The sequence below is a fragment of the Callorhinchus milii genome, unplaced genomic scaffold (genome assembly GCF_018977255.1).
Source record: "Callorhinchus milii isolate IMCB2004 unplaced genomic scaffold, IMCB_Cmil_1.0 Scaffold2, whole genome shotgun sequence".
Taxonomy (NCBI): Eukaryota; Metazoa; Chordata; class Chondrichthyes; order Chimaeriformes; family Callorhinchidae; genus Callorhinchus; species Callorhinchus milii.
The window spans coordinates 21,300,742-21,326,466 of NW_024704743.1; the positions used below are offsets into that span (position 1 = coordinate 21,300,742).

The 25,725-nt window shown below is 42.5% G+C and overlaps 1 protein-coding gene across 8 annotated transcripts in view; it reads left to right on the forward strand.

The window, feature by feature from the left end:
* The window catches only part of si:ch211-207d6.2 (sickle tail protein), a 376,663-nt gene that overhangs the window by 288,230 nt on the left and 62,708 nt on the right, over positions 1–25,725 (forward strand). For 7 of the 8 annotated variants that reach the window (XM_042332375.1, XM_042332378.1, XM_042332376.1 and 4 more), the window contains exon 6: positions 14,398–15,227. In XM_042332375.1, the coding sequence (XP_042188309.1) occupies positions 14,398–15,227 (830 nt within the window). Of the gene's footprint in view, positions 1–153; positions 211–14,397; positions 15,228–25,725 lie in introns of those variants that run through there. The other variant, XM_042332382.1, reaches the window with a different exon arrangement.

The window sequence follows — 25,725 nt, forward strand, 5'->3', positions numbered from 1 at the left end:
GTTCTTTTGCACTCTGGCTTAAGTGATTTTTCTACCGCTGTTTTAAGCTGAGAGAAGTATTTCTTCTGAGGGAAAACTCCCAAAGTTATTGTTGGAACCTGCTTCTTTGCAGACGGTTTTGCAAGAACAAATGGTTTCTTTTTTTTACAATCTGCAATCGATTCAAGATGACCATTTAAAGTGAAGGAGACTTGAGTCAGTAGAATAAAGGTACGTGTACTTACGCAGTCAAATCAGCAATTGTCTTACAGGGGAAAACAAAAGCTGTCTTTGTAGTATTGAGGAGGGCAAGGTTAAAATAAATGCTTTCAAATTCAAGTACATGCTCTGCTGCCTCAGACATAGGGATGAGTTGTGGAAATGCCTTTGTGTGAAATATTTGTGACCTGTGGATAAGTGAAGGGCACTTTGATCCGAGCTAACTTTGCACCTTGCCAAGATAGTGTCAAATGCTTGGCTGAATTTGTAATAAAGCCTTACCTTGTGTTTTAGGGAGTTGTTGTGGAGTTATTAACTGGAGAACACCTTAAATTACAACGCATTGAGCGATGACTGTGGTTTTTGGCTGCAATTTTTATACTGTTGTGGATGCTTGATTTAGTTTTGTAGCCTATATAAAACAGGTATTTCAAATATATTATTGAGCTTGTCAGTGCAGCATCAGCCCCGATCAATGTCAATGGTAGAAATGTTTTGTGGGTATTGTTACAATGTGTGCTGATGATCTGCATCTTCATTCAGTTGTGTTCTGCTCCAGCCCAAGAGGTGAACTTTCTGTTATTAGCCTAGAGACACATTTCTTCTTTGGGGAAAAACTTTCAAAAGTATTGTTGGAACCTGCTTCTTTGTAGACTGTTTTGCAAGAACCGATGTTTCCACATATTTTTAACATCTGCAGAAACCCCCTCTGGTAGGTAAACTCGAGACTGCTGCGAGTCCCCCATCTTTTCCTTTCCGCCATCAGTGGCTGAGCCTTCATCATCTATACCCCTGCACTTTAGGATTCTCATCGTCTGCCCCTCCACCTCATCCCCACTTTCTCTGTCTTTAAACGCTGCCTAAAACCTACCTTGTTTGCGGTCACCTCCCCTAACACCATCGACCCTGTGCTCTGAGACGTATCCTACCTCCGTGAATGGTAAATGCAAATTGTTGCTCTGCTGCTGCACTTAAGATCTGCTGATTTCACAATCTGTTTGCTTCTTGCGCCAAGACCACCTTTGGAGATAAGTGAGAATAAACAACATGTGTGCCGACTTTGTGAGTCAGACCTCCCCTTCGCTCCCCAATTGCCTTTCATCCATGACGTTCACTCATGTGCGTAACATTAGAAATAAATTTTTGCCACCTCGGCCACCCAAATAAGAAAGAGGCCGGGAGCAAAGTCGCTTGACATCCCAGGTTCATCTCCCAGGCCCCTGTTATCTCTATTTGCGCAGTGGAGAAGCCAGCACTAAATGTCCAATGATGCTTCACGAATGCATGAATGTCTGACGGTCCGAGACGCTACCCCACATGAAGGGCGCCATATAAATGCAAGTTGTTGTTTGTTGTTGTTGATGGCATCGGATCATTTACACAAGGATGGCAGCGTGTTACACGCATCATTTGCTCCCAGTGCTCTTCAGCAGACAATGTAAATTCCTGGAAGCTTGGAATTCCTCCAGTTTGGCACCACATTTAAAGCCACCTTAACCACAGTGGAACAGCAGCATAATACAAGAGGAGAAAGTGACACCACTGTGAGACCTGCAGAATGGGAGCACTGTTGTGAACTGTTTAGCTCTTTGTTTTTTCAGGTTCTTTTGGTGGGAAGGGGAGGGCCGGAGGGAAGCTGAACCTCGTAGGTGTTTTAAGGTTTTATGAGTTCAGCAGGACTTCAGCGGCAAGCTAGTTGAGTTTTATTCAGTCCGTTTCTCCATTACACCTTGTGAGATTTTACACATTCAGATACACAAGACACAACCACCCAAAGTGGAACAATACGTGACGATTGAAGTCAGGACCTTAAAAACACTCCAGTGAATCAACACTTTGCCACCAGTGTTGCTGCTGTGCGGGATAAATTAACATTTTTGCAGCCAGTTCCTTTTGACCTGCTAACGTCTCTGCGGTAAGACAAGCCCTTGTAGTAAAAGTCAAATTTTCATATCTCTTTAAGTTTTTGTTACAAGATATTCGATTCAAATCTCTCAGCTGACCAAATAGTTTTGTAATGAATCTGCTATAAAGCAAAATGGCTTAAGTAACTGAGACGCACATGCTGTATTTTGAAAGCCTCAGAGAAGCTAAAATGGGATTTGAGACTGGAAAACATACTGTGCGAAAGGCAGTTTTTCATACACAGTCGGTTCGCTTTTGTTGGCAGATAAAGCCTCAAGCCAGTTATTGAGTAAGTTGAATGATGTTTTGTAATTGAGGAATGACTTTCTTCTTAATGCAGTGGGAACAAAGGGAACACCTGACTAAACATGCTCATGTGTGCCAAGAAAACACATCCAGAACCTGAGCAAACAACAGGATGAAGTTGCAGTGCTTATGGTTCTTTCAAACTCCCAATGTGTCCTTCTTTCTTAAAGGTGGTTATCTCGGTGAAAAAATGCATGGCTTACAAGCTCTACCCAGATCTTTTCCAAAATGGTGAGCACCAGAAAAAATGTCTCCTGACACAAGCTCCACTTTCAGTAATGACACTCCCCTTTAAGTCACTCCTGATTCCAAAACTTTGGCTGCAACATAAGGTCTCTTTGGGTCTGACATCCAGCTTGTGCAAGTGATGTACAGGGGCTTGTGGGGGGGTGTGGCGGGTGTTTGTCTGTGGTCTGTGGTTTGGGGGGTGGGAGGGGATTATAAAAGTATCATTTGTTGAAGGTACTTTTCCAGTGATGAGTCATTCATTGTGGAGTCCTGCAGCTCAGTGGTTAGAGCACTCGCCTTGCAAGCGAGACACCTGGGTTCAATTCCAGGCAGAGCGAAACCTTGGGCAAGTTTCCTTACTCCACACGCCTAATAATAATCCCTCCAAAACAAAACAATAATAAGTTGGTCATTTTCAATCCATGACTGTTTGTGGGACACTGCTGTGCGCAATTGGCTGCCGAGTTTCGCCCACAAATATCCAGTCAATTCATTTTACAGCATATTCTGTGAAGCGCTTTGAGATGTCTAGAAGACATGAAAAGCGCTATATCAAATGCAAGGATTATTATTATTATTAATAATGTTAGCGATATGAACCTCAGTGATTTTTAAACCCCACTGTCCTGATTACATTTCTCACGTTAACTTCTGACTGCTTCGCAAACCACGCAAAAGAAGTTATTCTGCGAAAGTTCACTCTTCAGTGAAGGCAGTATTTCTTTTAATGTAAGTCTTAAATATCGAGTGACAGGATGACCCTGTTGTAAGGTGGTAAGTCAGGGTCGGGCTGCTAGGCCCATCTCTGCACGGTGACGACACCAATCGCATAATCAGTGGCGTCAATGGGCGTGCGTGCAGAAGGCCAGTCACGAGGACACACTTGAAGACCTTCCTCTTCGACCGTGCCTATGGTCACCTCCCCTCTCTATCATCAAGCTCCGCCACTGTTAAGTGTGCAGAGATGCTAACCCTTGTGAAGGCTGCTATATAAATGCAAGTTGTTGGTGTTGCTACTTCAGAACGCATCGCTCTTCAATGTTACGCTGATGCATTTTTAAGAGCGACAACAGGATCTCATGCGCTTTGGGAAGCCCTCCCAACGAGAAAGGCGCTCTACCAAATGTAAGGATTATTACTATTAATCACCTAATGTTAATAGCAACAGTATTGCTGGCATTTTACAGCCATTCCTGCTCACTTTTTTTTAACCTTTTTTAAAAGCCTAGTGACTTTACCTCCTAGCCATTGATCTGCTGCAATATTTTGTTCAAAAATATTCAAAAATAAAAAAAAAAGGAGCAGACTTGTCAGTGCCTTGTGCAGTGAACCACAATTTCTTTGGTTCATTCCCTATAATACTCTGTCAAACATAGGAAGATTACATTGATCGTTATGGCCCTGATCTTGCTGTGGTTTATTGGAGTATTCATGTTCCAAGTTTTTATGTTTAACTGGTGAAACAGTTTCTTTAAAACATTAGAGTAACTTTCGGTGCAATAACAGGATGCAAAATCTTTTTTTAAAAAAACTCCCCAAAAGTTACAAATTCAGGTTAAAGATTTTCCCGTCTTTGAAGAACATTATTGAATAGTTTTCTGTGTTAGTGGATACAAGGACAGCAGAACTGGATGTGTTTACTGGTTTCCATGGAAACAATCTGGAATGGCATTGAGGCATAAATTCATTCTTATTTGTCAATCCCACCAAGCAAGATTAGACAGTTGCAAAAGAAGTGTTTTTTCAACAACATATTTGTGGCTCTAAACTTTCACTGTATTACTGAGACTTCCTCCCAAATTGAAGGGGTCTAAATAACTGCAATTTGTTGTTGTAGTTCTGTGCTAGTCACCATATTATTTAAAAATCACGCTGTTCAGGGGAAGAAACTTCATTCACACATTTGTGTAATACTGTTCTGAATTATACAAATTACAACACAGAAAGCTGTTTTGTCATTGGTGAGGGATGAGTTAACTAAGACCCCCAGGTCTCGTTCAATTTTTCCTGTGGCACCTTCTTTTCTATAATAGTGATAATCCTTGCATTTGATTTAGCACCTTATCACGTCTTCAAGAACTCTCAAAGTGCTTCAGAGAATATACTGTAAAGTGAATTGAATGTATATTTTGTGGGCGAATTGAGGCAACCAATTGCGCACAGCAGTGTCCCACAAACAGTCATGCATTGAGTGACCAAATTACTATTCTTATTCATTTTATATTTTTTGAATGAATTATTACCCCCGGAAAAGCGATCTGCCAATCGACTAACAACTGGGTTTCTACCTACTGCTAGGTATACAGAGGCATGTGGAGTAAGGAAACTTGCCCAACATTTCGCCCTGCCCAGGAATTTAACCCAGGTCCTCGCTTGTGAACCGAGTGCTGTAACCACTAAGCTACAGGACTTTCTATCCACAGCGTACACATGTCTCCTATTTTTACTTCCTATATGGAGAACCTTGCGTTTATCTGTATTGAACTTTATTTGCTAATGATCATCCCAGCTTACAGTGGTGTGTGTGTGGGATGTGTCCTCTTCATTATTTACATTGGTTGGGTTGCAATTGGAGAACCATGGAAAGTTCTGGGCAGCCCATTACAGGGAGGAATTCAGAGCCATAAAGAAGGTACATTAATGCTTATTCACGCATATACTAAGGTTACTTCGACAACAACAACTTGCATTTGTATAGCGCCCTTCACGGGGTAGTGTCTCAGCAGCGTCTACTTGCCAGATGGTTAAATCATCTTTTGGTTGTCCATTTATAAACTGCTGCAAGGATTTGTTAAGATGAACATAAAAAAGCCAGAACAAGAAGAGGCCATTTAATTGAAATCTGCTCCTTCTCCAGGCCTAAAAAAAATGCTTTCCATTATGGACTTATTTAACCCTTCCCATTTCATCCCGAGTGAAAGTTCTGCATAGATACTTCTTGATTTCTAAGGTTACTTGAGCAAAAAAGAATGCGTTCCTTCTCCACATCACCAGTATTCAAGCATAGCCTCCTTCCCTCCATAAATCCCACTGGCTCTCTGTCACAGAGCAGATCGATTTCAAGATACACACTCTTGTATTTAAATCCCTTCACGCCCTGCTACCCCCACTTTCTCTTCCTACACTATTGCCCGCTGCCTCCGCTCGACTGGCTCCTGCCTCCTCCTTGTCCCCCTGACCTTTCGCCCCACCATCGGTGGCCATGCTTTCAGCCACCATGTCCCGAAGCTGTGGAACTCTCTGCCTCAATCCCTTCGCTTTGCCCGTCTCTCCCCATTTTCACATCGCGCTTGAAGACCTTCCTCTTCAACCGTGCCTACGGTCACCTTCCCCCTCCCCCTGGCTTGGTATCAGGCTCTGCCACTGTTAAGTGCTCGAGACACCATCTGACATGAAAGGTGCTGCATAAATGCAAGTTGTAAACAACAACAATAACTTGCATTCATATAGCATCCTTCACGCAGGGTAATGTCCCAGAGCACTTCACAGTGGTGCGTCTGACACTGAGCCAGGGGGAGAGGGAGATGACTGTTAGCACGATCAAAAAGGAGCTCTTTAGGTGGGATTTGAAAGTGGAGAGGGAATTTCATGTGGGTGAGTATCCGGGTGGCGGAGTTTTTAATTAATTGTATTTTGTGTATGGTGGAGCTGGGGAGACCAGCGAGGAGGGCATTGGAATAGTCCAGTTGAGAAGTAACGAAGGCTTGGATGAGGGTTTCAGCTGCGTCGGTTGTGAGGGAGGACAGAGGCGGGCAATGTGTCGGAGGTGGAAAAAAAGCAGTCCTAGCCAGGGAACAGATGTGAGGTAGAAAGGAAAGCTGGGGATCAAACCTGACACCTAAGTTGTACATGGGTTCAGAGAGTCCGAGGGAGATCCCAGGTACGTTGAGACCTGCAGGAGAGAAGACAATATTGTCCACACTCCTAGCTCCAATAATACAATAACCACTTTGTTCAAGGACTTACCAGTTCACCTCAATTTGCACCTGTTCCGTCTCACCCAATAGCATTCTCAAAAACATACTTATGTAGTAATTTTCAAAATGAGTTAATCAGCATAGCTTCAAAGTGCCTTTGTTGGGAGTCTGTTCCACATAGACAATACTCTTTGGAGAAATTTGTTTTTCTAATCTCCTCTCCCACATGAATCTTTTTAATTTTATAAACCAGGCCTTTTAATTTTACTCTCATGGTCCTACATCAAACAGATTTCTTATCTTCTATGTCACTCATTATTTTAAAGAGTTAGCTTGTGTTCTGTCTTTCACCCATATTTTATTTCCAATTAAAGTTCAGCTTCTGCTTATAATATGCAAAATTTCAGGCTAAAGAATCATTTTTGTTCTTCTCTAAACCCTTACCAACACTTCAGTGTTCTTTTGGCCTAATTGTGGTTTGATTTGATGATTAGACTGTAGTTATATCTTAGATCAAGGTACAAACTTAAAAATATTAATACTGCAATTTGAGATGCAAATCAATGCAGTTGTGTGGCACAGTTTAGTTTGGTCTTTGCTGCACTGCATATTTGTACTGGATCCATGAACTCTGTGGCCACTACTGCAAGCTGCTTTTGTCAAGTCTCTTTACCCTTTGATAACCAAACAAGAACTTTAGCCAATACCCACATCTTTTGTTCTTCCTGAATCTCTTCCAAAGCAACTGTTTACCAGCCTGAGCGCCTATAAATTTTAGACTTCCTGCTATCAGTTGATTATGATCCATTGCCTGGTTCCTTGAAAGTGCGTCTGTGTTGATCTGCTTGTTGCCAAGCTGACATTCCACTTGATGGTCAAACGTAGGGAGGAAAAGTCACGGAGAGTGCTGTCTTGAAGTCTTAATGTGTTCTGACAACACAAAGAATTGTGATTATTTTGTACTGGGATTTCGTCAGTCCACCCAACTTTCTAATTTCTTTAGTTTTATTTGAATTTGGAAGAAAAATAGTAATGTTCCTATTTGTTTTTCACTTGTTACAAAACTACTTCATCATGAACTATGTGCAACTTCATGAAACTTAGCAACCATTGAACGGGAACGTTGAAGATTGTATTTATTTACACAGGGTTAGCACAGTATGCAAATTATACCTAATTATGCAATTTGAATGTAATGTCAATGCATCAAACAACTTTGCAGATATTTGCCGTGGATGTAGTGACTGTTTTTGTAGGCAGCTGGGCATCAACTGCACACAAGAACACAAGCTGTGAGATGAATGATCTGGGAATCCGGAGGATTGTTGTCCAGGATACTGGGAGAAACTCCCTTTGCAATTTATTCATAATTGTGATTTGGTTCATCCTCTATTTCGCACAATCCAGTGGAGTGCTGGGTGGAGTATTGCATTGTGGCTTGTGGGACACTGCCTTGCACAAATTAGCTGCTGTGTTCGCCTACAAATACCAAATCACCATAATTTATAGTAATTCCTGTGAAGCGTTTTGAAAAGTCTTGACAATGTGATGAGGCAGTATACCAAATGCAAGGATTATTATTGGGTCTGCAGGCATGTCACGTGAAAAAAATGTCACAGATATTTTTCCGTGACAAAACCAACTGAACCAGTCTAACTCATACATTTCCCACATGCACTGGCTTCTCTCAAACCTGTGACATCCACTAAATGTATCTTGACTGCTAATGCCGTGACATATATTCAGCCCTTATTATTATTATTACTATTAACTTGTGTGAGACTGGTGTCGAACTGAAGTGAAGAGATAATAGGAAGAAATCACCTGATTCCAGCTTCCTTCAGTCAACACAAGATTTTGTGCTGTTTTGGAATAAACACACTCCAGGAAAGTAGCGTGAAGGGTGTTATATAAATGTAAGTTATTGTATAAATGGAACCTACTAATGATCTTTGCAGGGTTTCCCTTCGATCTCTATTTGCACAACTGATTCACTCGAGACAATATGATTACAGCAAACCATAGCTCAAGAGTATGCTATCATTTGGGCTCAGTTCACACTCACACCTTTGGTTTAGAAGTTGTGGGTTTAAGCCCCATTTAAGATGATTGTCTAGTTGACCTTCCAGTGCAATACAGATGAAGCCCTGCAAATTTGGAGGTATTGTCTTTTGGATGAGGCATTGAACCAAAGTCTCATTTGTCTCATCAAGCAGACATTAAGCATCCCATGACCCAATTTCAAAAGAGAAGGGAGTTTCTCCCAGTGTCCTAGCCAACAATCCTACAGATTATTTGTCATTCACATCATGACTGTTTGTTGTTGGACATTCCAGGTGTATATGGCCTACAAATAACCTACGCTACACCTGGCAGTCTTTAATTGGAAATCACTTTAAGACATTTCAACATGAAGCACCATTAAAAAAAAACAAGTTTTTTCTTCATTTCTTTCTTTGTCCGGTTCTAAATCCGACCTGAATTTCCACAGGCTCCGTTCCTGCCAGGATTCAATACAATATCACATGTTGCCTCTTTCTGATAACCGATTGTACTTGCTTTCTGGTTCTCTGCACCAAATGTTTGCAATTTCCTGCTTTACTGTAATTACAACCAATAATATAAACTATTGGAGGTCCTCTGGCACTTGTCACACCTGCTGTCCCAGTTTGTTGCAGATTGATTTGAACCAGCTGTTCCATCTCCTTCAGTCTGACTTTCAACCTTAAACTTCCATCTGTTATTGACCCATATGAGTTCATGATGTTGCACCATATTCCTTACCTATACTAAGGCTCGGTTGACGTTAACTTCACCGACATTGTAATGACTTTGGCTTCAGAATGAACAGTTTATGCCAGAATACTGAAACAAACTATTCCTGCAGAAAGGTCACTGAGATAAAAAAAACATAGTCAGGTTGTTCTCCAGGTTGTTGTGCAGTGGGAATATCAATTTTAAATAAAAAACACATTTGAGGAGCAGCAAACCTTCTCTTTTGCACTGCCTCAGGCAGATATTCACCCAATTCACCCAGACTTATGAATGCTGCATTTGCTTTCTGTATAATGTTACATCTCTTCCCATTGCCTTTTCATTATAACATTGTTTACACAGTTTCATCTACGATTTAGATCTCTTTCAACCAATTTGACAAAATGAATTAGTGCAAATTATGATTTTTAGTTTCATATCCAGCTGGAGTTTTTTTCAATCAAAGCTTTATTGCTGTTCATTTTTTCAGGACGTCTGTTTCTGCTTTATACGGTGTTGTAGGCAGATTGAGAATTTCAGTTATTGTGGTTGTTAAAAAAAAGCCACTCAAACGCAGTCTAATTTGTGTTCGCAAAATGCAAGTCTTTTTGTGTTTATGGGATTCCAATACCACACAGATAATAATGATTCTTACATTTGTTGAGACGTGGTTGAAACATCTTTCTACATCTGAAATAACGAAACCTTGTCTGATAATGGGAATAAGACCATGGCTGTCGGTGGGAGAGTTGATATGGAGGATGAGGTTGAGGGAGGAGAGCAATGAATTTGGAAGAGAAATTTCACAGGATTTTCTCTAAAGTATAGTGACTATTTATAATAATAAATAATAATACTTACATTTGGTATAGTGCCTTTCATGTCAGGAGGACATCCCAAAGCACAGGATATGCTGTAAACTGTGTGTGCCAATTGTGCACACAGCAATTCCCCACAAACAGCCATGAAGTGAATGCCCACTTTTAGTTGGGGGATTGTGGCTAGGAGATTGTGAGAAATTCCTTTCTCTTTTCAAAGTAGTGCCATGAGATCTGTAATGCCTGAACGCGCAGAAGGGGCCTTGGTTTAAAGTCTTATTGGAACAAGGGGCATCTCCAACATTGCAGCACACCCCCAGCACTGCATTGGAATGTCAGCTGAGACTATGCGAGTTCCAATACCCAGAGTGGAGTTTGAACCAAAAACAAATTTCCGATCAGAAATCTCGTCTGCCTTGGTTGTGCGTGTTACCGGGTGGACAGAAGGCATATGCCCAAGCCTGCTGTATCCACTGTTGTGCTCCACTATTATTGCAACACTAGCTGTACTTGTTGCAACTTCACTAGCAACCAAAGGATCCAATATGGAATGTAGATCGACACACAGACAGACACACAGACAGACATTTCATCTTTATACTCATCTGGGAGGATTCCTGTGGGAGGACTTTGTTCTTCAGTTCATTTAATGGGCTTCTCTCTTTTGTCTAGTATTTTTACTTATCCTTGGAAAGGTTTGATTTTCGCTTAGGCATCGTTATAATGATAAGTACATAAATGTATAATTTATAATCACTGGGATGTCCTTCCGACTGAATTGCGCTTTAAAAATTGTAATTTTGTTGTTGCCATGGCTTAGCTTTGTCTGTGTTCTTTATTTTATTCCTGCCGCTGCTTGGCTATGTGCGTGCTTTGTGACGCAGGATGCCACAGCGCGATGGTCAGCCGCCATGGCTACCAGGTGTAACTGCAGGGTGTGCGTACATACGTAGGTGCTCTGTGACGCACGATGCTACAGTGGCACTTTGACTCGGTGACCACCAGATGTAACTGCAGTGAAAAAAGCAAAACTGAAATAACTCATAAAACGATAGAAAACAAATATGCCAAAGTCACTCGCAGATGCAAGAACTTTCCGATGAGGTATAATTCGTGTCTCTATGTCAATTGGTTAATGAGATCCTTCTTGAAGCGCAGACAGACATTGTCATTTTATTAGGATAGAAGAAGATGAGTCTCAATTCAATGTTGATTCGATGCCAGAAGTGCAAAATAAATCAAACAGTATTGATTTGTTACTAAGCTCCGATCCTGAAATTAATTAAATCATTGCACCAACTGCAGCTGATCTGAAAAAAAACATTAATTTAAAATGGCTTGAACTTCTTGTTTAATGATCGTTCTTCCTGTGTGAACCCAGACAATGACTGTCAGCAGAAATTCTTCCCCGGGCAAGGGGAGGATAATGAGCACAGCAGGCACCCAGCCACATTCAGTCCTGGCCTCACCAAACATTCATCGTGCCCTTTCCACTAGTACCTAGCTCTGCGACCTTCTCAAACCATATAAACCTACCTGCTCCCCATGAAGCAGGTTGGTGGGTAGAGATTTGCTTCATGGGCCATGCCCTACCCAACCCATCAGGGAAGCCGATCCCATTAGCCTATCTGCCCCCATTCTCTGGAACTCTATCCTGGAGTCCCTCCGACTCCCTCCTTCCCTCAGTTCTTTTAAGGTCCGCCTCAAGTTTTCCTCTTTCATTATGCCTTCAGGCATCTTCTCCCCCCAGGTTTCCACCCCTACTCGGGACATCATGACATTATATAAATGTATAATTGTTGCTGTTGCAGTATTGGTCTGTACTGGATAGTGAATAAAGTCATGAGCTGATGTCTATTTCCCAATGGCCCAGGCACACTGGCAGACAATTTTTTATTGCTACATCCTTTTCCTCACTGACCTAACTCAGCAAGGACGAAAGATTCAGGCTGAGATCCTCCTGATTTGCATGAATTACACCTCCACCCTGTATTACATCACACGGTTTGCGCCCAGAGCTTATAAGAGAATTTCAGTTATAATAACCTTTGCATGTGATTACTATTATTATTATTACTATACAGAACTGTGGTTTAACACCTCATCCATAGGACTACACCTCTGGCAATGCAGCTCTCTCCAGGACTGCAATGGAGTATCAGCCTGTACTGTATTACTGACTCTTGGGATCTACGGGCAGGGAGATTGCCATTATGCAGGCCACCACACCCTGAAACTTGTGGTCAATATACATCATTCCCACAGTATTGTTGCATCCTCTGAGTTAATCTAATGTGTCATATCTGAGCAATCCAAAGCGGAGGAGTGCCTGCCCCGGGGATCATAAACAGAACTCTACTGGGTGTGTCTAATAAAACCGCTGCTAGCTATTGCAGTATGTGATCAAGAATGTTTCTTGTGCTAGGAACGTAGAGTTTTCATCAAAACACAGAATTATTCCTCATTCATCTCAAAGGATGGTTAGAGTATGGATTTCCTCACCACAAATAGCTATTGATGCAATGCCCATAACAGTATATAAAATGGAATTTAGCTAAATGTCTGAGAAATGTTAAAAGGTGAGAGCGGGGGAATAGGATTAGAGTAGATAGCTTCAGGTGGGGTGGGGGGGATGGCGGCGGGGGAGAGAAAGAGAGAGACAGCACCAGCATAGTTGCAGTAGGCCAAATGGCCTTTCTGCCCTATACCATTTTAATATTCTGTGGTTGCTGTGTAGGGGATCTTGCTACTACGTATTAGTTACAGCTTTGCCTACATACATAACTACAGTTCAAATTAACTAATTGTTTGAAGCACTTTGATACATTTTGACATAAGGTGCTGTGTCGTGTGCAAGTATATATTACTTGATTATCATTAATTATCATCTATTCTCAATTACATTATAGTTTTGTAACAAACTCCAAAGGCAGATCTGCGTCAACATTGAAATGAATAAGTAAAAATTAGCTCTCAGGTGTCAGTAAAGCCATGGGTGTGAACATCTTATCCACATGTTGGTTGATAGTAATCCGGTTAGGTCATACAGCTGTAAAATTGGTCTTAGTTAACTCTTGGCTTGACGAATCTTCATGCCTCAGGAAATTGGTGTATTCTATAAGAAATCTGCTGACCCTGCATACCAGGGCACAGTGTGCATGATCACAAGAAGAGGCTTACTGCAAACTCAAGCTGTTTGATGAAATTGATTGTGAACTCCTACAGCGGCCGATGCTGTCTTTAACTACATTAGTGGTTTCACATGATCTGAGCCTAAATTGGGAGAGTGTTGGTTCCTGTGCTGATGGGAACAATGCGTAGTATACCCAGTACGGTCTTTCCCACTGTGTGAGCAATTGCTGTGCCCAGATGTCTTTGTCAATCTCTTCGGAAACTATATACCACACCTCTGCTTGAGAACCCCACTGCCACTGACTTCTATAAATTGTTACTGTATAAGTAGCTGTTAAAAGGTATGTGAGATTAGCCTGCTGTAATTTACAGCCACAGTTCTGACTGTCTGTGTGAAAGTATCATACTTCAGATGGAGGAGCAACAACTGTCAGGCTGGAAAACTGCAAGGCAACCTTCATTAGACCATGATCGTCTTTGTCATTGTCTTGGGCCCCGTGTTATAATGAAGCACAGAAAAATAGCTGACATTACTTACTGCGCATTTTGGTTGGTTTCTCTGGCTTTAAAAAAATTGAACCATAGGTTGTCAGGTTACTGTTAGCATCTCTCCTTGCGGCAGGAAGGAAGCGTCACTGACATTGGAGTAAATTGAAAAATATACCATTAGGTTACTAATTCCAGATTTATTTGATCCTGCTTATCTCGTCAGGACAAGCCTAGCAACCAGTTTATATTTCTCCAGACGTTTAGTTAGGATTTTATTGCTAGCTTTCACAGCAATGGAATGTCTGACCCTATTTACACTGATTTTCTGGAGTATTTTTATGTAGAAGGATTATTTTGAAATTCTTTCTGAACATTTCATGAACCTACAGCATATTTGTATTCCTTTGGGAAGCAGCATTGATTAAGAGTGCGGGGGCTTTCCTTCGGAGTTAAAACGGGACATTTGGATAGAATTACTGGCATAAAGTCAACAATTCCTGTAAAACCAGCAACAGCCCTTAACAGTGTGACTACTGTTGTATAATGAGCACTAAAATCAATCTTCAGTCCTTGTTCACGGGAAAAGCTGGGTATTGCTTCAACTAAGTAACACGTGCGTGTTTAACACAATATTCCTATTTTTGTTCCAGATGCAAAGAGAGGTGATGTACGCAACAAAAGACGCCCCTCATTCCTTTCGTCATCAAGTTCCGGGTCCGGGCCCCTTTATACACGGGCCACCAAATTCGCCACCTTTAGCCCACTCTATGCCGCCTTCTCCTTCCAGGATCCCGTACAATGGGGGGAGAGCCATAGCCATGCCAGGCAGTGCCACTGTCCCTCGGGACATACTTTCCAGTGTGCCACCGTCAAGATCCATATCCCCAAGCCATCCTGGTGCCATCCTGGAGAGGAGGGATGTAAAGCCTGATGAGGATTTGAGCAACAAGAACCTTGCACTGTTCAGAAATGAAGGCCTGTATGCCGATCCATACATGTTCCATGACGGGAGGATGAGCATTGCCTCCCCTCACTCTGGGATTCCCGGAGACATCCCGGATCACGTCGCCTTTCATCGGCCATCGGTCCGGCCTGGCAACATGTACCCAAATTCCCCTGTGCAGAGCGATATGATGGAACAGTCCATGTACAGAATGAAGTCCAGGAAATATACTGACACTTATATACCAACGGTGGGCTCCAAAACGCCACCACCCTCCCCTCAAAAGATGATTGACGTCAGAATGATGGAGCTGCATGGGGCAAACAGCCACATGGCTCACACCATTCAACCTGACAGATCTTCTCCTGTGCGTTTGATGCGCAAGGATTCCGGCCCACCGGCGCTCCTGGAAACAATAATCCCTAAATCCCGCAGCAATGCGCCCTCGCCTTCCATTTCCGATGTTGTTCCGTTTTCAGCTGAGAAACTAATGTCGGGGTTTGTGGCATCTTCAGCAGCGAATGACCCAGAGACAAGGTAAGGCGTTACCGAGCCTGTGGTTGGGAGTGGGTGCACTCAATTAGAAACAGCGATGGTTCTGACATGTGAAGGCTAACACCCATTTATTGCTTCAAGAGTTGAATTTGCTCCTTTTGCATTCCAAGAACCTGCTCCAGCCCAGTGCCTTTTTGTGCAATTGAATTATAGTAAACATGGTTGTTTGCCAAGGGATTTTGTGCTCCGACCAGGATTTCTATAAACACATGAAAAATCATCGATTTCCCTAATCTTTCACAACAGTCCACTTCATTATACATTTAGGCGTCAGTAACCTTATCCTTGGGTGTTCAAACTCCTCTCCCTTGTATCTACGTTTGATAGAAAAACATCTTACTGTGACTTTTTTTAATCGAGTGTTGACAGATGCAAGTTCTGAGAGCTGTGTATTTGCATTGCACAGTACTTCCAGGAGAACTATAGTAATAAACCTTGCATTTCATATAGTGTCTTATCACATGATCGAGGAGTCTGAAAGTGAAATAAAGTGTAAAGTGAATTGACTGTATATTTTGTGGACGAAACACAGCGACCAATTGCGCATAGCAATATCCCACAAACAGTCGTGGTCTAAGTGACCAAATTTTTCCTGACAAGGCTCTGCCGAAGTTGAGTTGGCGCTGAAGCAATAGAGTTGGCCTCAGTCCCAGATGTTTGGTTAGGCAAGTGGGGAGCTAAGGGTGCAGAATTGGTTCAAAACTCCACCACTCATATCCTTAACTGTACCAAATTCCACCTTCATCCTCATCATCCCAGTCCTTCCCATGCTCCATTGGCTCCCTGTCAGAACTGATTGGTTTCGCTATCCCTCCACCTTACCCCCTCTTCACCCATATTCATATCACACTTCATGACTTTACTCTTGGTGCTTACGGTCTCTGTGGCTCGCTGTGAAACTATGCCGTTGTTCAGCGCTCCAAGACTTGTTACCCCATGTGAAGGCTATATAAGTCCAAATTGTTGTTCTTGTTGTTGTAGGCAATAACCTGTGCTCCTCTTGGGTGGAGGTATTGTTATTCTCAATAATTTGTTTAAACATTATGGGGGCGAGTTGGAGGGGGAGGTGTACCTTTTCTCTTCTTTGTACTTTAGCTTCCATTCTTTGTCCACTTGAAGTGTCTCCTGCAGGGCGGTGCCACTAACTGCTCAAAATTAACTCTCTAAATTCCCTTTCCCTCGCTACAATAAATAATCCTTACATTTGATACAGTACGTTTCACATGAGGATGATGTCTCAAAGCACTTCACAGGATTTACTCTGAAGTGTAGTTCAGAGTGTGTTTTCTGAGTGAATACAATGAATCCAGTTCAGACTGTTTTCTGAGTGAATACAATGAATCCAGCAGCCAATTTTGTGTCTAGCAGTGTTCCTCAAACAGCCACCAAGTGATGAATTTTCTAGGGGATTGTTGGACAGGACTCCCCCCAGCACCGTATTAGAGTGTCAGCCTAGACTTCAACATTGAACTTCATGAGTTCAATGTCTCGATGTGGACAAAATACATAGTCACTGCAGTCCTCCCAAAGTGAAAGGCACTGACTAACTATATCAAATGCAAAGAATATTGTTATTATTACAATGAATTTTGGATTTACTCAGCGGTAATCTGCAGTTTTAACTTAGAAGTAAAAGCCAGTTTTGCAATCAACATTTCAAACTTCATAATACCAGAGCAATGAATAAAATAAAGGATGTGATGTTCGAAACGAGAGAACCACCGGAGTTCTAAATCCCAAATGTAACTAGATACATTGGTCACATTTCTACATAGTTGCTGCTAAAAAATATATAACTGCATTTTTGAAGCATATGGTGCAGATTGTTTCTCTTTGTTAAAACACAGCAGAGTTTTAAAGGTCGAATACAAGCATATATTATGTGAAACAGATGGTGAAGTTGCCTGTTTGTTTTAAAGTAAAAATTTGACTTCCTACAAAACAGACTTGGCTTCGGAGCCTGGAATAACTTGATGAGTTTACTGAATTGGCTGAAATGGGAAGTGTTCTTTTTTTACTGAGCATCAAATAATTTTTCAATGATGTAACTGTCAAAAATTTTAGAAGGATGGAATAAATTGGGTGAGTGATAGATTTGCCTGTATAAGGTGCTCACTTTACATTAGTGGTTTTAGGTTCATGCCCCGGCAACATTGCATTCTTACAGCTGCACCTTTATCTATTCAACACAAAAATGACCACAAGGAAAATGTGAGATTGCGACATTTTATACCACAGCTAACTCAGTGATTAGACTACTGCTAGTTCAGCCATTACTTTACCAGTTCAGTGCATACACTTTGAATTGAGTCCCAGATGCCTCCAGAACACTGCAGAATGCTACTGCCTTATGGTGCGAGAGCGTTTTCCCAGCCTCTCCCATTTTAACTCTGTCCTGCTTACCACTCATTCCCAATCGCTTGAGTCTGTTTTCATTGACTTTGTTCTGTTACTGTCTCCCTCATTCTTGCTCAATCAACAACGGCAACAACAACAACTTGCATTTTTATATTGCCCTCCGAAGTGCATTCTGTCACCTAGTCTCCTTCCTGTATTGTAAGTTGTCTTCCCTAACATGGCCCTGGGTATCAGTCTTGCCCTCCCCCTGACCCCACACAAGATTATCATTCTTCCATTAACATCACTAAGTTGAACAGATTTTGAATGATCCCGTGCAATTCAGCCCAACATCCCAGAGCATTGAATAACTTTAATGATCTACGTGGCTAAAAATATAAAGAGTTATTCCAATGTATAACTACGAATGTAAATTGCTTTTACACAACTTTGGTTTCAAACAGCACATCACTTTCTTTCTTTCTCCCTCCCCCCCCCCCCCCCCCCCCACCCACGGTTAGATGGCTGACGTTTCTCTGTGGTTTTTCAGTAAATTATTGCTCCCCACTGTGTGTCTGATGCGTAATATCCACCAGACAACTTATCAATTTCATTGCACCTTCATCTCCCAAAGGGGAGGAAATGACTCAGGAGATGAAAACCCCTACCCAGAGCTTTGCTTACAGCAAAATCTTTTCAGATCTCTTTATTTTACAAGTGGGATAATACAAGGGGGCGTAGACTTAAAATTAGAGTGAGGCCACTTAGGATTGAAATCAGGAAACACTGTTTTACGCAAAAGGTAGTGGAAATCTGGAACTCTCTCCCAAGAGGACGTGGATGCTGGATCAATTAAAATTTTCCAAACCTAGGTGGGTAGATTTTTATTAGGTCAGGGTATCAAGGGATACAGGGCAAAGGTGGGAATTGGAGTTGAGGTACAGATTAGCCATGATCTATTAGAATGGTGGAACTGGCTCGAGGGGCTGAATGGCAAACTCCTGTTCCTATGAGATATTTCCAGATGCTTGAGTTTATCTGGTTGGGAGAGTAGGCAGACAGGTAGGCTACTTAGCATGGCTTTTGAGTTAGCTAATACTATAGAGCAAAAGAAGCGATCTGTGGTGTCCCGTGCTGTTACTTCCCAGCCAATATAATATATGAGGGGCCAGGAAAGAAAAAAAAGTCAGGCAGGGTTCCTGCTTCCCAATGCTATCTGCTTGGAAAGTGGACGTGTGGAGACTCAGCTGTTAGACTTTCCCACCCTTACCACTGACATTTCCTAACTAGACGTACACATGAAGAATGCATGAATCAGTGCATTTCAATAGGAGTGATGAAAGAATAAACAGATGTTGAACTGAATCTCACATTTGCATGACCAACATTTACGTGTGACTTGTTTTGCAGTGCTAGAAAAATACACATTCAGATCTCTCATCAACCCAACAAGCTACACTGTACTGTCTATGTGATACAGTAATATTTCACTGAAGCAATTTTTGTTTTAGTAGAAGGGAAGGGCAATGACAAATAAAAAGAGTGGCTGTGAAACGCAGTGCACTGGAGACAGCGAGGGGCATTTCGAGGGAGAAAGGAAAGATGAGGATCAGTCTGGATGCCAGGATTGCTCACCCGTTCAGACTTTTAAAAGAGAGACCAGGGAAGGTTGAGGAGGTCAGAGTCGGAAGAGTGGAGGTATTGGACAGAGCCGAGGAGGATGGTTTCTATCTTACCCATATTCCGTTCAGAGGGAACTTAGGCTCATCTGTAATTGAGTAATTCAAACTTTGGTTTTAACATCTGTGAATGTAACTGTATTGGTCCAGCTGACGGAGAAAGATGCCTATAAAGTTTGCATTTTGTTCTCACTCAAGCTTTCCATGACAAAATCTATCAGCAAGCCTCATGTCTTTAAAGAATCCTCGAATGGTGCAAGTCAATCAGCACAAACTCTCCAACACACTCTTTATAAACCAACTCTGGTGTCTGCAGTTATCTACACTCGGGTTTGTGTGCACACCCTATTTAAATGTATGAACTTGTAAAAGTTCCACTCTCTTCATTCTTGTGAAGGTTTGTTTTGTCAGAGATGTAACAATAATGAGAGCAATTTATATTTTGTGTGTGATTCTTACAGACAGTAAGTTGGCAGTAAAGTATTTTAATGCTTGTTCATTTAAACAAATCCTCTCAACATTTCATGAATCATCGACTACCTCATTTTAATCAGTGGTAAACAAAGTCCTTTATTCTGTTCAGTTGGTATAAATAGATCTTTTTATAAAATACAATGATTTTCTATCACAGTGTTCTCCTTATGGAATGTCCCATAACTGCATAATTTAGGACCTTAGGACAGACTAATAATCCAGTACGGTTCTAGGTGAGCACTGCATTACTGGAGTTGCTATCCAACAGATAAGACGTTAAATTGAGGTCTCGTCTGCTTGTTCAGGTGGACGTTCAAAATCTCAAAGAACTCTTCAAAACTAGAACGGAGCTTCTCCCTGTGTCCTGGTCAATATTCCCCCAGATAAAATTCGTCATTCACTTAATGAATGTTTGTGGGACAGAAAGAAGCGAGATCTAATTTGCGTTATTGCTTAACGAGATTCTAAAGAAGGAATCCGAGCCATAATCTAGTTAGAAATTCTAAAGGATTTCTTTGAAATACCAGAAATGAGACTCCAAGGCCTCTTGCTCGGGTGCTTATGACTGCCCTGTTGCCCAAGTGCTCATTCTTCACAATGATCCAAGAGTGTTGATGGGTGTTTTGAAATCGCAGCTCACCCTGCGCAGTGTGGACACTCACAGTTTCCAGCAGGGTCACTACATAGCAATTGTGGGGAGAAAGCTGGCTGACCTTCCTGAATTAGGCAAATTTCCCACCTCCTCACACTTCTGTTTACCTGGCAGTAAATAGGAACATAGTTGTTAAGCGCTCTGGGATGGACGTTACCTTGCATGAGGGGCGCTATATAAATGCAAGTTGTTGTAGTTGCTGTTGTTAGCCATTTGGCGGAGCGATACTAATTTGGTCACTCAATCCACGGCTGTTTGTGGGACACTGTTGTGCGCAAATGGCTGCCGTGTTTCACCCATAAAGTATACAGTTAATTTACTTTACAGTGTATTCTGTGAAGCACTTTGAGACATCTCAATGACATGCTGAGATGCTATATCAAATGCAAGGATTATTATTATCATCTGTATGACTCACGTGCTGCACCGGCCAGTTCGTTTGTTGCTGAGCTGTTGGGAGAACTCCTGGCTGCCACTGCTTTCTCCTATGATTGCAGTGATGATTCACTCTCTTGGGATAATACAGTATTTTTAAGAGGTGCATAAACACTGAGGGCTGAGCAGAGTGAATATTATCTAGTTATAGTGAGTCTGGAGTATTTAGATGTACAATGTATGGTGGAGAAAGGAAGTCCTGAAATTGGGAGGGAACAGTAAAAAAAAAACTTTTAAAAATTGATTTCAAATTATCTTTTTAAATTCAGTACCTGCCCTTGGTAAGAGTGCATTTACTACAACCTTTCAATTGAATTTTGCCTCCTCTCTAGCATGTATCATCTACACTTCTAGACAAAACAATAATCTTGTTCCATGAAAATGATCTGAAGAGTTTAGAGCATTGGCTGTCTGTTCTTATCTCTGTAACCCGTCCCGTTTGCCCGATTCTGATCATGAAATCAGTTTTCCAGTTAAACAATCTTTCTTTTTCCACAAACATGAGCAGAGTTCAGACACATCTCCATCACAGTCGAGAGGCTTTCATTCCTGTACAGCACAATTATGATTACATTGAAGTAGGTGGGTCTGCTTTGATTTCTGCAGTGATTTACACTTTGCCCATCCCTTTTAGTCTGACTTGTTCATGCAATTGTAGAATTTTTCCGCACAAAATGTCATACAATTCATTGTGCCTATGCCATTAAAGGCTTTGTTGTAAGTACCTCTTAAAGAACTGTGTACAGTTCTGGTCACTGCGACATGAGGCAGTCCCAGAGGCAGTGTAGAGGAGGGCAGTGGGCTGATCCTCGAGTTACAGGTATGAACTGTGAACAATGACTGGATAAGCTACGGCTCTTAAAGCTTGAAAAGAGAATGTCCTGGAGGCAACCCATAGAGATACCAAAACAGCAGCTTGATCATGGGAAGATGGTCGAATGGGTATTTTGGAACAATGAGATCATACAGAACAAAGAACATTCTTCACTCTTGGGATAATACAGTATTTTTAGGAGCTGCATAAACACTGAGGGCTAAGCAGAGTGAATATTATCTAGTTATAGTGAGTCTGGAGTATTTAGATGAATAATGTAAGGTGGAGAAAATGCTTGAGAGCCTTATAAGAGTTGCTGGCAGTACTTTTCTGAAGAGAATTGATGCTATCGGAAGAGGTGAATATGGATATAGAATGGGTAAAGCTTTATAAATCTATTGTTATTCTTAGCAGAAGACTGGTGATGACCATTGGGAAAAACTCCTTCAGGAGACAATAACTTGTGGAGTTTCAAAGGGCTCAGGGCGTTAATACTATTCCTGAATGATTTAGAAATACGTTATTTGTGCAATGAGAACATTTGCCGATGACGCCAAGCAAGATGAATAACGGAAGGAGGATACATAGCATGCAAAAAGATCTGGATCAATTACTTAAGTAGCCCAAGGAGTGGCAGCTGCATTTCAATATGAATGAATATCAGGCAGTGGATATTGAAAGGTGAAATCTTAAAAGCATTTACACAATGAAGAGAAGTCAATTATTAGCGGCGGAGAAGGAAAGGAATCGTGGTATGATTATCACTCATTCCCTGAAGGTTTCTGGTCAAACGCTCATAAGTAAAGTTTATCGAGTGCAGGATGACCTTATCATAAGGCCCCCAAGATTCCAACTTGCCTTATAACAGAGTGGCCTCCAGTGAGCATGTCCGCATTGTGATGGCACCAGCCAGACGACTGGTCACATCACCTCTATATTGCGACATCACCAGTCACACGTCACTTCCTCATTGCGCGATGAATGCTATCTGACCTGCTGCTCCAGCATTGTGCACCGCTCTGTTGAGCTCCAAATCGTGACTGCATTATAGCAGGGCCCGCATTATAGCAGAGCCTGTGTTATAACAGAGCTCGCATTAGAGTGAGGCCCGTTGTGATGGGGTTCTCCAGTCCCAGGCTGCATTTTACGAATGTTTGTTGATGAATTGAAAGATGGCACTGGGATTAGAAAGGTTAAGGGATTGACATTTAATGTTGTAATTATCACTGGTTATATTACTGCTGGTGATAATTACCACATGGACCCAAAAATGCGGTTAAATCCTAACCTTAACAACTTTAGGCTCACTAGAAGCTGTTTCAGTTCTGCTGGTTGGGAGGGGAATAATTAGCTAGGATTGCCATTTCTGATTACTGACCAGTGTGACCTTTGCTGGAATGTGTGTATGTTTTGTGAACATATATAATGTATTGACAACTGTTGTAGATGGGATAGCTTTTGCTGAAATATTATTTCCCCCTCCCCCATGGCTACATGGCTCTTTGTGGGACTTTGCTGTGCATAAATTGATCGTTGAGTTGCCTACAAAATACAGTCACTACACTTTGCAGTAAATCTTGTGAAGCGCTTTAAAGTGTTCCAGCATGAAAAACGATCACACCATTCTCCTCCACCACCTCTCCTCCCTCATCCACCTTAGTGGGACTGTACTCCCATGTTTCGAGACCTACTTAACAAACCACCAACAATACATCTTGGCAAATGTTTTTTCCTCCCGCCCCCGCCCGGTCACCTGTCAGCTTGTTTGATGGGTGCAAATTTCCTGCAACTGAATGTTTGCAAGGCGCAAGCCATACTCTTTGACTCCCGTCAACATCTTCTCTCCTGCGGATCTGAACTCCTCAGTTTCCCTAGGTCTTCCTCAGACTCTCCGAACCCGTGCTCAACTTAGGCGTCAGGTTCGATCCCTGGCTTTCCTTTCTACCACACATCCGTTTTCTGACCAGGACCACTTTTTTCCTCCTCCGTCATATTGCCTTCCTCCCTCCATACCTCACAACCAATGCACCCATCCAAGCTTTAATTACTTCCTGGCTATTCCTCACTGGTCTCCCCAGCATCACCAGACACAAAATTCAATGAGTTAAAAACTCCGCCGCCCGGAAACTTACCCGCACAAAACTCCGTACCCCCATCACACCAGCCCTTATCAGGCTCCACTGGCTCCCAATTACCAAACGGATCAATTTCAGGATCCTCTCACGTTTTTTCAAATCCTTTCATGCGCTAATACCTCCCTATCTATCCGATCTGTTTACCCCGCACTCCACCGATTGCTGCTTGTGCTCGACTGGCTCCGGCCTCCTGTCTGTCCTAGTCTCCTCCGCTCCACCATCGATGGCCATGGCTTCAGCCACTACGCCCCAAAAATCTGGAATTCTCCCCCTCAATCCCTCCACCTTGCCCCCTCCCTCCCCATTTTCAAATCCCGCCTAAAAACCTTCCTTTTTGATAGTGTTGATGGTCATCTCCCTCTCCCCCTGGCTCAGTGTCAGACTCTGCCATTTTCAAGTCCTCCAGGACTCCACCCTGCGTGAAGGGGGCTGTAATGCAAGTTGTTGTTAAAAGGTGTTGGGTTGAATGCAAAGATTATACAAAATACTGTATGAGCTCTCACACATGGGGAAAAAGCCAACTTGAATCAGAACCTTAAAGAAGAAGAGCTTTTCCCATGCATTGGCAGTCATGAAGATGTGAGTTCAGAAACACTGTTTTCTCTTAACAGTTCCATATTATCCTGAGTGACATCTCTAGATTTCACAAACAGTACAAACGGGGGCAGGTCCTACATAACAACATAGAAAATGCTGGACGACATAAAGACCAAGGTCCATCTAGCTCGCCTTCCACCTTCCTGGTGGTCGCATGTACATATGTCCCAAACTACCCACTGTACCCCATAATGTTATTTCTCAGAAGAAAACTATCTAATCTGCGTTTGAAGGAATCAACACTTCCTACTTCAACCGTCTCCCTTGGGAGCTTGTTCCACTATTCGCTCACTGAAATAGTGTTTTCGTAGATTCGTACTGAATTTACTGCCTTCTTTACAAGTCCTGAGACGATTCAAGCATCCAGATCAGCAAGTTCTCCAAGTCTGCCCATTTGTTTGAATTCTAATAGAGAAACCACTAATTCTTAGTTAATAGATAAATGTGAATAAGTGGAACAACAACAACAACTTCAATTTATGTAGCGCCCAGATGGCGTCTGAGAGCGCTTTACAATTTCGGATCCCGGAACCGAGTCAGGGGGAGGGGGGTGAAGGTGACCAAAGACGTGGTCGAAAAGAAAGGTCTTCAGCAGAGACCTGAAAATGGGAAGGTAGGGAGCGAGACGAAGGGAGTGAGAAAGGCAGTTCCAGAGCCTCGGGCATAGTGGCTGAAGGCACGGCCGCCGAGGGTGGAGCGGAGGACTCGGGGGACAAGGAGGAGGCCAGACCCGGAGGAACAATGGCAACGGGTGCTGTTTTGAGGAGAGGAGGTCAGAGAGGTAGTGGAGTGCAGAGGAGTGCAGGGACTTGAATATGAGGGTGAGGATCTTGAAGTCGATCCTCTCAGGCAGTGCAGTCTGGCAAGGACTGGGGTAATCGGGGAGCGGAGTATCGTGCGGGTGAGAATGCGGGCAGCAGAGTTCTGAATGAGTTGGATTTTATGGATGGTAGTGGATGGGAGACGGGCGAGGAGGGAATTGGAGTCGTCCAGCCGAGAGGTGACAAAGGCATGGACCAGGTTTCAGCGGCTTTTGGAGAGAGATATTGGCGGAGACGGACGATGTGACGAAGGTGGAAAAAGGCGGTGATGGTAAGGGACCGGATGTGGGGGAGGAAGGATAATTGGGGGTCGAACCTGACGCCTAGGTTGCATACAGGCTTGGAGAGTTTTAGGGGGAGGTCGGGTAGGTGGAGGAGGTGAGAACCATGAGATTTTAGACGTTGACGAGAGCGAAAGAGTATGGCTTCCGTCTTGTCAGCGTTCAGCTGAAGGAAGTTTGCGCTCATCCAGCCCCTGAGGTCTGACAGGCAGACTGACAAGACATCAAGGGACTGGGGGTCACAAAGAGAGGTGG